This window comes from Anopheles funestus, chromosome 3RL, assembly GCF_943734845.2.
Source record: "Anopheles funestus chromosome 3RL, idAnoFuneDA-416_04, whole genome shotgun sequence".
NCBI classification, from domain to species: Eukaryota; Metazoa; Arthropoda; class Insecta; order Diptera; family Culicidae; genus Anopheles; species Anopheles funestus.
In genome coordinates, this window is record NC_064599.1 from 44,367,410 (window position 1) to 44,381,214 (window position 13,805).

At 39.2% G+C, this 13,805-nt stretch overlaps 2 protein-coding genes across 6 annotated transcripts in view; one reads left to right on the plus strand and one right to left on the minus strand.

The window, feature by feature from the left end:
• The window catches only part of LOC125770081 (hormone receptor 4), a 49,603-nt gene extending 41,863 nt beyond the window's left edge, over nucleotides 1-7,740 (plus strand). For both annotated transcript variants that reach the window (XM_049439302.1, XM_049439301.1), the window contains exon 7: nucleotides 1-7,740. In XM_049439302.1, coding sequence (XP_049295259.1) covers nucleotides 1-81 — 81 coding nt within the window. In that variant the 3' untranslated portion in view covers nucleotides 82-7,740.
• Nucleotides 7,741-8,828: 1,088 nt separating this feature from the next.
• Nucleotides 8,829-13,805, minus strand: part of LOC125770080 (ras GTPase-activating protein raskol) — a 34,810-nt gene continuing 29,833 nt past the window's right edge. For all 4 annotated transcript variants that reach the window (XM_049439298.1, XM_049439300.1, XM_049439297.1 and 1 more), the window contains 3 exons: nucleotides 10,196-13,790; nucleotides 9,300-9,751; nucleotides 8,829-9,147 (listed from right to left, as the gene is read on the minus strand). In XM_049439298.1, the coding sequence (XP_049295255.1) occupies nucleotides 8,916-9,147; nucleotides 9,300-9,751; nucleotides 10,196-13,790 (4,279 nt within the window). In that variant the 3' untranslated portion in view covers nucleotides 8,829-8,915. The remainder of the gene's footprint in view (nucleotides 9,148-9,299; nucleotides 9,752-10,195; nucleotides 13,791-13,805) is intronic.

Here is a 13,805-nt window from a genome sequence, read left to right on the forward strand (position 1 = left end):
ATTCAAACGGCAGCTAGTTTGCTCCTGGAGAGTAAAATGTTTTACGTACCCTTTGTTCTAAATTCGGCAAATATCAGGTAGCGAATGATCGATCGTGGCGTAACGTTAACATCGAACATTCATCGAATTTCGTGCGTTGAGCGTATTACAAATCCAAAGAATTCGGAGCAAAATGTTACACACCGTGACAAGCTGACCCACGACGAACGCATCTGTGCGAACGGGCAAGCATTATTCGAGTGTGACAACCATACCGTCTCCCTTTTGACCGACTATTCCCCTCCTTCAGTGGGGCGCACAATTCACGAGCGAGAAATTACGCACCATTGCCACGAAGCGGCTCCCATCTTGCAGACCAAATCGGTCGAGACTGTACCAAAAAGGCTTACTGCTGCTAAGGTGAGGCCACACGATAGCAACCTTGATAGTGTAGACAGTACCAAGAGTAGCACCGAGAGCATTATCAGCGCCAATAGTCCTTTCACTGCCGAAACACATATGATTAACGTAAATAATCGTACTGCTAATAATAATTACATTGTACATAACGATACTACTGACTACACCAATAGCACCAATGCCGTAACAATATTTGTCATTAAAACAGTGTTACCTGATGATTAGTAACTTCGATACATTCGAGGCCATAATAAAGCACAGTCTATATATATATATACATATACATATATACGCATATATATGTATATATATAGGATACGTATCCGTTTATAAATTTTGACTATGACCACAACCTTCAAAACACGTTAGATAGGTAGTAATACGCATCCGCGCAATGCATGATAAGGGTGTGTGTGTCCCCATCTATATCATTCTAACACCTTTCTCTGCTTCTGAACATAGAGTTCCGTCCTTGGAGGAGACGCTTAATGACTCGAGTCACACATTTACCCAAGCAAAGAACACAGAGACCGACGCAGTAAACCGTTCGTTGCTGTATTGTTCAGTGAAGTTGGTTTTGCCCATACTGGCGAGGCCTTCTCCCCCGTTAGCAGTTGAGATAAACACTAAACACCGAATTTTCTAGCAGTAACTTCGTCGCGGTGGTTTTGCAATGTTACACTCTACTTGTATGTAACGCATTTATTCGAACCAATGTTGATTAGCCGGGGGATCAGTTTAGAATGTAATTGGTAAGTTTTTTTTAATGATTGCGTTGAGTTTTATGTAATGGATATGTGCGTAAGAATCAGGTGCTGTTATCAGTTCATGAGGGTTTTAAGGATCACCGGTACGGAGCAATGGTTAAATCCCAACATCCCTGTAACAACAATGCAAGAAGGTGTATACACGCCATGTCTAAACAAATGGTCACGTAACAAGGATAACTATTGAAATAGGATGATGGAAAAGGAGATGAAAAAAACATATGCACATATAGGAGCGCTGAAGTAGTATGGCTGAATACGTATTGTATCATTCGTACTCTGATTGCAAGTAGGGGAGGGGAAGTTTCGGTGGGGGTGGGGGGTTTGGGGGGGAACAGATAGAGTGAACGAGGGAAAAGAAAGTAGTAAACGGAATGGCCAAAACAGCCACTAGCCTATTGTTGTGTTTTTCGTTTCTTTGTTTGTTTGTTTGTTTGTTTGTTTTGGTCAACCACTTGCCGGCCAGAGCGTGATACGATCAGATTTTTTTTTTACCATTTACGTTGATAGAATTAAACATGAAACAAGCTAAACATCATATTCATTCATTCATAAGGTAACACTCATACACACGATTTCAGATTTGTGCGGTTCAGATTAGCTAGCGGCGTTTAGCAATTAGCATTATAATAATATACATAAACGCAAAGTAGCGCGCGAACTACATCTGATGTTGGGGAAGCTCATGAAAACATTCGAGGAAATTTATTTTCCAACACTAGGAAGTCTGATACGAATGCCTTCTAATATTGATATAGTAAATTAATGTGCATAAGAGGAACCTAGACAGACGGTGGTGAGAGGGAGAGATAGAGAGAGAGAGAGAGAGAGAGAGAGAGAGAGAGAGAGACAGAGAAAGAAGGTGAGTAAACACGCCAGAGATTTACAAATAATTAATAGACGATTCAAAGAAATGAATCGTAATAGAGAAGAAGCAAACACAGGAAAAAACACAAACAAAACGAACAAGAGATCAAAGCATAATGACTGATAACGACCGTCAGTACCATGTAAAGGCAAATGGTAGAGCGAAATCTCTTAAATGCTAAAATAGAACTAAGTAGGCAGATGTATCAGAAGGAAATTTTATTCTGCTGATCACATGTGTGTGCGTACAGTTTGCCGGTTGAAACCAACTGTTGCACTTTTTTGTTATTTTTTGTTTTTTTTTTATTACACGAAACAAACCAAACACATGGAGTTTCTTTTTCCGTGCCTATATCCTAGAACTAGTAGCGTTTGAAGTGGATAGATTTGAAGGAATAATTATTGTAAAATTTAACCATATTTCTTTTCCTTCCCATCAAACTAGTTTGAAAATCTAACTACTTTCTACTGCGCCGATATGAAAATTAGGACCTAGTTTCGTACACGCGGCCACGTTTATTTGCCAATCAGAAAAGCTTGAAGAGATTAAAACTTGTGTACTTGCGGTTTGAGAATACTGTTATCCCGATCGACAGGATCTTTCCAGTACCCTTCGCATAAACGCAAAAACCCTGCCTATTCTACTTACTTAAAACAAACGAAATGACCAAAGTGTGTGTGAGTGTGTTTGTGCGTTGTCCTAATTATATCTTGGCTTTTTTTAACATAACTGCACTTATGTTTTATTGCTTTTAGCTACACATTTCCTCTACCAAACAAATCTTGTTTTGTTTGTTGTTTTTTTTTTTCGTTGTTGTTATCTCTTGCAAGTTTGCACATTCAACAGCTGTTTCTTCGTCTTTTTGTTCTTTACCGTTTGTTATCATACTACTGTCATACATGTATTTTTGTTCTTGAACCACAGATAAGCTTATTACACAGTTAAAACACAGTTATTAATGATCATTGTCCTGTTTAATAGAATGGCTAATACATAATTCATAGTTGAATAATGAAATGTATGATAAAAGAAGAGGAAACAAAACGACAGCAAAACAAAATATACAAATGTTTATCCAGAATACAGATATTCGTCGCACATAAGCTGACGATACCGTAATTGTGTAATATACGTACTGGCGGATATACACTGACTCAGATGTGAAAAGATGTGTGTACACATGTATGGATGAATGCTTATCGCCCTGAGTCTCGATCAATTCATTCAAGCTTTCATTCGAGCACGTTTTGCATTGGACGGACGACAGTTTCCATAGATCGATACGTTGATTTCTTTTTCGGTGTTCTTTTTGTTTCATTTTTGTTTGTTTGGCAATACGATAAGACTGCATCGACTTTTTGAAGTAAGCTTCGTTTCGTCACTGAATGTAAGGAAAATCCGGTAGATATATATAGAAGGAAACGGTAGTTTCTTTTAAATGTTATTTAGTTAGAATGACTATAACGTTACTGTGCAACTGTTTTAGAAATAGAAAGTCTAAAGAGACGTCTGCATTACGTCCTCATCAAATCATCATCTTGCGCACCACCACGTTCCTCGACTGTTCTGTAATAATAGATGCTCTAAATCTTACCGATTGATACGCATACCAATTTCCTATCGATTTTTGTTTTTTTAAAGCTCGATAGAAAATTTAAAGTCCACTAAGAAAATTGATTTGTTGTACGCGGTATATCGCTTACATTTTAAACATTATTAGAGCAGTTTTGTTTGAAACTTTCACTGCTTCATGATATACTCACAGGGGTCTGTGTGGGCTTTTTATTAATGAGTTAGCGCATAAACTCCACGATAACATCCCACCCACTGTCACAGGAGTATTTGGAAAAAGGAATGAGCGAAACAGAAAAAGTTGGTAGTTGTTCCTTCCTTTTTGTGTATTGCATTCTCCCAAAAATGTGTGTACCAAGGCCCCGCGTTGTTGGGGCGCACATATTCTTGTTTTATTTATTAGTAAAATGTGAACAGTTTATAATGCTATACACCTACATAATTAAGCGTAAATGTACCAATAATATCCAGGCATCTCGTTTTGGCACGATTGCTGATGGTTGTAGCAAATCGTGCTGCGCATGTTTCTGTCAAGCGTATCTCAATAAAACAAATTACAATCCTTACACAAAAACATAAGAAGGAGAAGAAGAACTAAAAAACAAACACTAAATGCCCCCCGTACCCCTTAGTAGCAGTCAAAATATATAGTCGCACATAAGAGCAAAAACAAAAAGCAAAAAACCAAATAATTAGATGATAGTGAACAACACAGTGTTGTTCGCCGGTTACGTTTTAGTTACTCTTTTTTTTTGTTTATATTGCGCCACAATGTATATGTGTTTTGTGTTGGGGTGTATGTGTTTGTGTGTGCTTTGTGTGTGTGTAAATTGAGAAAATTAAGGGTCAAACAGCAGGACATCAAGGAAAGCGTATGTGCGCCCATACAAAAATGTGAGCATTTACACCATGTCGTGTGGCGTTTTGGCCAAAGGTCATGAAAGGATTTGCATGTATTTACTCCACAAAGAAAGAAGAGGATCGTTTAGTTCGGTATGATGGTGCTGTTTGTATAAGGATAGGAAGATAAAAAATGAACGAAATAAGTTTTGGAACACAATTTTTTAAAAGTAAAGACCCTACCCCACCCTCCCACTTGCCTACTATTTGTTGATCTTCGGTTTTTTTCGTCCTTTCTTGTGCCGATCGCAATCAATCGCAAATCACGTTGGCGCATTAGTTAAACTCAATGCGCTCAATAACCAAAACCCCCCCGCATTGTTACCGGTGACACCATTACGCTACATAATGTTAAACTATATATTTATACTGCACCACAAGTCAATCCATTTTGCAAACACGTGCACAAACCACGAGTGATGGTGTTAAACAAGACTGCTTAAAAGAAGTGTCTGATCTTATGTGTTATAACGTGTTCCGAAAGCAGGGGCTATAGATTCGTACGGTATTACACAGGATTAGTTAGAATGATATCTGGGTAGCTTCTTGTTTGTAAAATGCAATAGATGAAGTGTGTGGAGTGAACGAACATACTATTCCATATTCCATACGTAGGGAAAATCCACAGACGACGAACAGATGCCGTTGCAGGTGCGTTGCAACTTGACTTGATATGAACCTGAATTACGATTCCAAACCGAACTTTCAGCGACAAATGGCATTTTACATTAATCAAGGCAAATGAGATGAGACACCTAGTTTGCTGATCTCTGAGGAGAGTAAAGTGTGTAAAACAAAAACAGTCCTTAAACGTACTAACACAGGGTTCTGCGGTTTGATGAAACACAGCAACAACAAAATCGTTTACCACCAATGCGAGCGCATTTTTAGTTTTATATTTCAGTTGTGTTTTTCTTGTTTTTTGTATTTTTTAAAAGTTGGCCACTTGTCAAATATGGTATGTTTGTTTATTTGTTCACACTAATTTTCACACCCGGGAAAAACTTTGTCCAATTACTCCGGAAACTTGTATTTATGTTAGGTAGGTGATAAGCAGGACACGCTGAATACATCGTCGTAAAGCACTGTGTACACTACTTGTCTTGTGTTGGAGACTGTCGAAAAATCGACTTCTCCTCTCCTTAGAAAGACGAGGAACCATATGTGTTGTATTATTAAACCACTTAGAATAAACATATATAGATAGATCGTTAAGCAGAAGCAGTAAAACAGGTGGTTCAAAGTTACCAAAAGAAGATGAAGAAGAACTAGAAAGCGCGCGCGCGCGGAACGAACGCAAACACAAACAAAAAGAGAAACGCAAGCCCTTTAAGTGATTTTATTATAGTCTGCTTTATCAGCGCATCATTTCTTTTTGATCGTGATGATTATTATTGTTTTTTTTTTTTTAAATTTGCTTATATTAGTTTCATCCTTTTAGAGGTAATCGTGTTTTTTTTTAAATAAACTCATACATGTAACGCGAGTACTTCAAATTGGAAAACAATGAACGAATGATGATGACTGGGTAACAAACAAATGCGAAAGCGTTCTTCTTTACGCTATAGTGAGTACTTGTGTTAGTATGCTTAAGGACTTCTGCTGAACTTCTTTTTGTTTTTTTTGTTGGGACAGTATTTATCATCGGCAAATGTTTTGTTACTGTAGGTTTTAATGAATTATTTGCTTGCTGGACTAGGGCTCTGCCAGTACTAGGGCTCTGGTGGTACATTATGGTAGCAGATGTAACTACCGTTATTGCTATACTTTTTGAAGTTTTGTTTTTTGTTGTTGTTTATTTTGCCCTGCCCTTACGTTTAAAGTGCATCTAGCGCCACCCGTCTTATAGAATGTCCTGTGCATCGCAAAAAACACACATACACATACGTACAAGTGCTGCAACCATAGAAAGAACAGAACAATATTGTGATGCGTGAGATGCGTTTAATGTAACGCGCAGAAGAAGCACTATTGTGAACCAGAACTGCCATTTACTACTAGCCCTACTAAAGGTACACCAGCAACCACAGCACTGCAATTGTCGCAACAACAAAAAAAACGCAAAACGTGTGCAAGTAAAAGTAATCGTACAACATTGAACTACAGCAATACTGCAGCGAATGGTAAATTGCAACAACGCGTATGTTTGGAAGTTATTTCTTTGTATCCACATTTAGCTTGAACTTTTATTTTCTTCTCTTCTCGTTAGATAGACAGGTTTCGTTTGCTTAACGTATTGAAAGGAGCGTTTTGTTTCCTTCTCTGCAAGTAGTGACAAATGTTAGTATTTGCGATACACAAATGACACTTTTCCATGTTTGAAAATGACACACATTATTATACAGTGTAACACATTGCTTATACATAACTGGTACGAAGATCGAGAAATTGGTGATTATTAGTGATTTAACAAATCCACCTCGAAATATGTAACTGCCAATAGTAAGCTGCCGTTTTTTTCATATACTTATCCATTACATACGTCTCTTACAACAACAACATACGCCACTAGCAACACCCAAAAACTTAACATCTATCACTAAAAGGAAGCTGGAAAGGAAGCACTGCCACATGATGATAAGGTTAATTTTTATGAAAACAAAACAGTTAATTAATGTTAATTAATAAATGGATAAAGGCGCACCGCATTAAAGCTAGGAAGCAAGACGAAACCATAAAGGGGAAAGTTGCATGATAGTAACTGTTATATACACACATATGGTGGTATGATAGCAAAAGTAAACTTAATCCGAAAGAAACACACACACACACACACACACATCGTAAACATTATAGATTGATGTGGAAGATAGAAAAGCAAATGCGTGCTTTTCTGTTAAGTGTGACATGCAAATCGGAAACTAAACCGCGGCCGCCCTAATTATTCACGAACGAAAACATGTTTCGCATCGTGTTTTGCGTGGATAAAAGGAGAAAATAACGGAGAAAAGGCAAACACACACACACACACACATACACACACACTCTTAGGCAAAATTAGTTTACGAGAAAATGCTAGCGTTATAATTTAAAACAAAAACACATAAGCGACATTTCCCAACATTAGAATTAACAACATTTGAAATAAAAAAAACAACACTCAAAACAAAGATGAAAAAAAATAATAAGCGACTGATGATGAAGCTGCAAGGAAAATCTAGTGGGGATAATACAATACCTGACACTAATTTTGTGCAAAGAAGAAAACGAGTAATAAAATAAGAACAATATCAATCGTGGACTATTTGTTGTTGTTCGTGAAAGAAAGAGTGGTAAAACTGTTGTCGATTCTAGCTGTTTCTCTAAGCGAAGTAGACGGGTACTTTGGTAAATAAAAAAATTGCAAACGCAGTAGACGGCGACTAACGATCGTTTTGAAAAGAAGTTTAATTCTTGTTCTGGACTGAGTCGTACATGTTGGTACCGGTCCAATTATGTAAAATTGTGAACAGGTAGGAATTTATATTATGTCGAGCTTTTCACTTCGGTTGTTGTTTTACAGCCTACTATAGTGTAGAAGTCCGTAGGATTCAACTCTGAACTAGACTGAACTTCCTAACTATGTACAATGGTTACTTAGATATTTTTATAACATGCCGATTGCTATACTCGCAACAACCCTACTACTAGATTCATAACATATAGAGTTGAACATATTTGATTGTATCTCATCAAAAAACTGGCGCCGCTACCATCTACACATCGGGTTAGGTTGGTTCACCTGCAGAATAACCATTTTGTCTGTAATGAAAAACCAAACGCTTAAAAAAGCGTAAAATCATAGTTCCTTAGTGATTTATGAATCTATAGGGAGTCGATTCATGATTTGTCTGACTCTTCACTGAAGATTCATGTATGAAGGACTTTTTACATTTTTCAAAATTCATTAAGGACAACACTGTTAAAGCATATACTTTTAACAATTTACAGTTTTTTCTTGAGTTACGCGAAAATTTTAAAATTTGCCAGTGCATGGAGTTTCTTTTTTATGTGAAACTGTATTTTTTTAATTAATATAAATATTAGTTCGGGTAAAATTTTGCGTAAATTTTGGAAAAAACATGAAAATATTAGTTTTGAATGTACTTCGTAACATGCAAATAAATATTCAATTGCTTATTATCAAGTATAAATGACATGTTGAAAGATATTTGGACGCATTATTCGTGTAACTCGAGAAATTACTATATGTATATGGAAAACTTTTCCTCAACCACCATCTGGCACGTTACGTTGATTGTTGTCATTCTTACAAGCTTGGTAAGTGGACAGTTGGGGTTTTGGAAGTTAGGAGGAGGAAAGCAAAATTAAATAAAACACGCTTTGGAAATTTAGAGAGCATCTCATTTATAAAACTGTTGATAATACAAAACATCAAAATTACATTCCATACATGTTTCTGTTAACGTCTAGCAAGAGGAAGCACCCGCGTTGGGGTGCGACGATGAGGTATCATCACTTTGATTAGATTGACTTTCATATCGGTTCTGCAAGGTAGACAATGCTGAAAGTAGTCGATTGTTGGCCGCATCTAAGGCTGCAATTTGCTGTCCTTGTGCTTCGATTACCCGTTGCTTGTGAGACAATACCAGAGACATTTTGTACTGTTCTTGCCGCAATTCCTCTTCCATAGTTAGCAACCTGTAATTAGAAAATTGTTGCCAAATTTGTTATTTGTCTTAATTCTATGACATTTTAAAGTTTGCACCAAATATTTGGGTTTTTTATCGCTTAGTCCATTCACAAGCGCTAAAATGTCGGATAAATTTTATATTTAGTATAGCAATGCATACCTTCCGATTATGCTACGAATCTTACTATCGCTGTGTTTCGCAACAGCCTCTAGTTTATCGGTATTTCCTTCCAATGGTTCGGACATTTCAAGCTTTTGACGCATAGAGTCTAACGATGCTTGTAGTCGCTGAATTTCTCGCTCGCATTGCTCAACAGATTTGTTGGGATTTCGTCGCCTTTTGTTCTCATTTTCCCTTAAATTGTTGTGATGTGAAGTAGTGGTAGTGTGATGATGTTGTTGCGAGTGATGGTTCGCATTGAACGTTCTTGCGTTACCACTTTCGGTTTCGTCAGTAGAGCTATCGGATAACGTCCGTGCGCACTCCAGCGAAAGCCGCCGATGGTGACGATTTTGAAAACTGTGATCTCGATGTCCATTTTGAAAACCAACACCAAAATTGCCACCAATTGCTTGACCAAGGACCTCCGATGAATTGTCATCCTTTTTGTACTAAAAAAAATTTAAAATTTAAACAGGGTAAATAGCTGATCGAACAACTTAGAGCATATGCAAATCTTGTTATAAGTTTCGCGAAGCTAAGAAATTATCACAATTATGGTATGACCAATGGCGGGATTAACGGTAAGCGGACAAATCGACCACGGATGACCCCGTATAAAATCAGAATTTTTTTTTCAATCCAAGCATTTCGAAAGGGAAACCTTTTGCTTTCGCGTCTAGGGGCCCACAGCCCCGTTTAGGACCCCCCCACCCCCCCTTAGTATGACACATACACTCTGCGGTGAATCGTAGTTAAAGGAATATTAAGCTGTACCCCTATTAGCTCAGCTAACCAATTAATAGAGTTAAAGAACTATAACGAAGAATATTTTAAGATAGTTTAACAATTACGTTACGACTACGGTGACATGCTAAATTAACAGCGTAATTTACCTGCATCAAAGGATTTGTCCGCGGCATACGGTTGCTACCTATTCGGCGTCCGTACAGACCAGTGGCAGTAGGATCATAATCATTCCCATTGTTGATTGAAACAGGGTTTCGTTCTATAGACGACACGTTTGCTGTGGTTAAAGAGTCAAATTCGTTGTAGTTTTCTGACGTAGTATTGCTGAATCGTTCATCACTGCTCGACTCACTGTGCATACTATCACCGCAATTACGAGCTCCTTGCATGATGTTTCTTTTTTGTCGCGATTGCTGATTAGTAGTTCGGTTGGTCTCAAAATATTCGACAGTATCTGGCGCGACATTGCGCGAATTTGTCTTCGCTGGACTATGGCCGGTGCTAACTATTGCACTTCCAGACAGGGTACTTTTGAACGATGGTATGACATCATATGCACTATCAACGTAATTATTGTTTAAAATTCTACCAGGGTTGCTCTGCTTATACGGTATTTCATGCTCGCGACGATCGGTGATATGTGATGTGGTTGCTTGGTCACGATCTTTAAATAGCTGCAAGTTAATACTGGACGCCGGCAATTCTGCTTTGGTAGTCGAACGCTCATTCAAGCATAAATCAATACCATTTCCTGTGTTGTATCCAATTAGCGTGGTCGTTAGCTTGCGCGGTGGCGGTGCTTTGTTGGCAACATATTCTATTCGCTGCTGGCCAGCCAATTCCCCTGGGCTCGAACATGCCGATTGATTTGGGATGCTTTGGTAACCCGAACTACAAATGTTCGAAATTTGGCCGATTGATACACTGCTACCGTTGCAACCAAGCAGACCTTTCGCATTTGTGCTAGTAGACTCGCATACACCACCGGTGATGCTGGCGCTACGACCTGATACACAATCACCCATGGTACTTTGCTTTTGCTCATCGGCATAGTTCAACAGATCTTCCAAATCTTCTAGACTCATTGGCATTTTTGAAGGGTTGGTTGTTACCGTAGTTCGACGTGGTGCATACGACGATATTGTTGCGACAGTTGCGGGTTTCTGTGGTGCGGTCGTGTAGGTACATTGAGCATACTGTTGTTCGCGGCTTGTCTCAGTATGCGGAATACCCAAATTAAGGGCATTTTTTTCCAAATCGCTATGATCAGAAACAGGGCTTAAAAGGCTTTGTTGCGACCCTTTTTGATTCCAGTTGCTAGCAATATAATGACTGTAGGAAAGATTCTTCATCAACGGAGTGGGACTTTTTCTATTAAAAGGATTGCTCGGATCTATGTCAATCTGAATAAGATTGCAGTTTGCTGCATTGGGCGTGGCGTTTTCATTGATTTCGCGACCCAATCCTATTGGTTTATCGCCGCCAAACACTTTCTCACCAACGGATACACTTGTCGTGTAGTTGCTATACCGTGGCAATGTACTTGCCCGTATATCACCCTGCAAATTGTTTGTTTTGTCCTTTTCGTTTCGTAAACTGTTTGTCGCCATATTGTTCATCATACCAGACGCAGCTCCGGTAGCGGTAGCGGAATACGTCCGCAAACTGGTGCAGCCGACGATGTTCATTCTGCTGGTACTGTGCTGAGGATGATTGAAACTATATTTGTTCGATGTACCGGAACTGATGCCACTTTTGTCTGGCGCACCGTTTAGTAGCTTCAAGCTGGTAACTAGTGAATTATTAGAGGCTCCCGTGGAATGAGCCAATGAACTATTGGATGAATGGTTCTGTTTTGTCACTAGTAGCACGTTCTGTGCTTCGGCAGTGTAATCGTTGTACTTGTAAATGTTTAAATTCTTGTCACATAATGTCGATGATACGGTACCTAGCTGATTGCTTCCAATTCCGATAGTTTTGGCTGCATAGCTTTCTTGTTGATGAGCGTATTGCAATTTTCCATCACAACCTTGCTCTTCTTCAGTTTGTGCGTTAGTGCAATGAGTTTCCTTTGCTTTCGTGATCGATTCTAGTATAGCAGGCAGTGGGTGAATTTCGTGTTGCTTTTCTGCCGACAGCTTCAGCACTATTTCCGATAGTAAGCTATGCAAAATCGACAGCTGCCTTCCTTGATCAATGCATCCCGACCAGTCCAGAAAGTTATCCTCGTTATTACAATCGGTGCAGGATATGTCGTAAAGAAACTGTTTCATTCGGGGAGCTTCTTGTTCAAGAAAATCGTTTAAAAATTCCATAAAATTCTCTTTCCCTTGGAAGCGCGTAAAGTTTGCCAACGTTTGCAGCGTTTTGGCAACGAGAGTCAAATTTCGTGTAGCTCGAGCGGATGGTAGCTCGTTCGTAATGTTAAACAAACTTGGTGACAGTATAGCCGGACACAAAAAACGCAAAAAAATAGATGCACTTATCAAGTTGTCGACCATGTCTTCACGATTTAAATCTTGCAACCGTTCACGAAATGTGGCGAAACAATCGCGCAACTGAACCGGAAAAGTGCGACTGCTTTCCAAGATTGCTGTCCAAACAGATTTGACGGCTCTTCGAAGAGCCTGCTGTTGCCGTGATAATGATCCATTCACCTTCGTAGGATCTACCTCACAATCTCGATCGGAAGCAATTATTTCCGCTATCGGTATGGATAGCGTGTCCTGCAGATACTGTTCTCCGATGAGCTTCAGGAAAGCTTCCATGCTTTTCGTGGCCAGCGAATTACCACGAAACGTCAATCGTTGATCGTCAACTCGCAATAAATCTAGCGCAACCACATCGGACAAAAAAGAGGCAGCCATCCCTTGGGAATGCATTAGCAATACCAGCGCTTGTCCTATGTCCTCCTTAGCTTTAACGCCAATTATTGGTTCGATCGCTTCGCATACTTTTTTGTAATTTTCCTTCAAAAAGTCTTGAAAGTCCTTATATGCAACCAAAGGAAGAATGTCAATCGATTGATATCGACATTTGATTCTAAGCGTTGGTATCGGTTCTTTGGATGTGCTTTTAATAATGTTGTCCTGCTTATCCATTACAATTTGGTACCAATCTTCCGTAAACGTACGGGCAGTTACTTTTTCAATAGGGATTACGACAGATCCAACTAGCACGTGCTTATCGCGCTTTTTCTTCTTATCCGCCTCTCGGAACACGTTTACGGTGATAGTGTTTGCTCCTGGTACATCGGGGAAATCAAAAAATTCACCCCAAAACAGAAGATCGGCTCGCAGCTTCACCGATGTTCGGCCGTACAATGTTTTGTCGAGGTAAATTTCACAGAAATAGCGCTTCTTCGGTGGCAGAGATTTTGCCTCGTAAATCCACATTTTCAACGAATTATCCAGGCGCCGTATGGTGTGCTTGTTGGGTGAGATGGATTTACGCAAACTATATATCCACAGATCACGTTCCTGCCGTGTACCGCAACTGTAGTAGCGTTCTCCGCGTGCGATTCCTCGCACTTGAAAGCAATGGCGTCTACCAAGTACGGATGAATGGACGGGTACTACCTCGATCATTCCGATACCGGATAGATCAATCGTAGACATCACTGTGTGATTCGACAGCAGACTTTCATGCGATCTAGATCCTCTTATACCGCCTTGGCCGCGTTTGGAGCGGTCCAGCTTGATAACTGATTTTGTCCGCTTTAGTGGTATCGATCGAAAGGACCTAAAACGATAAACG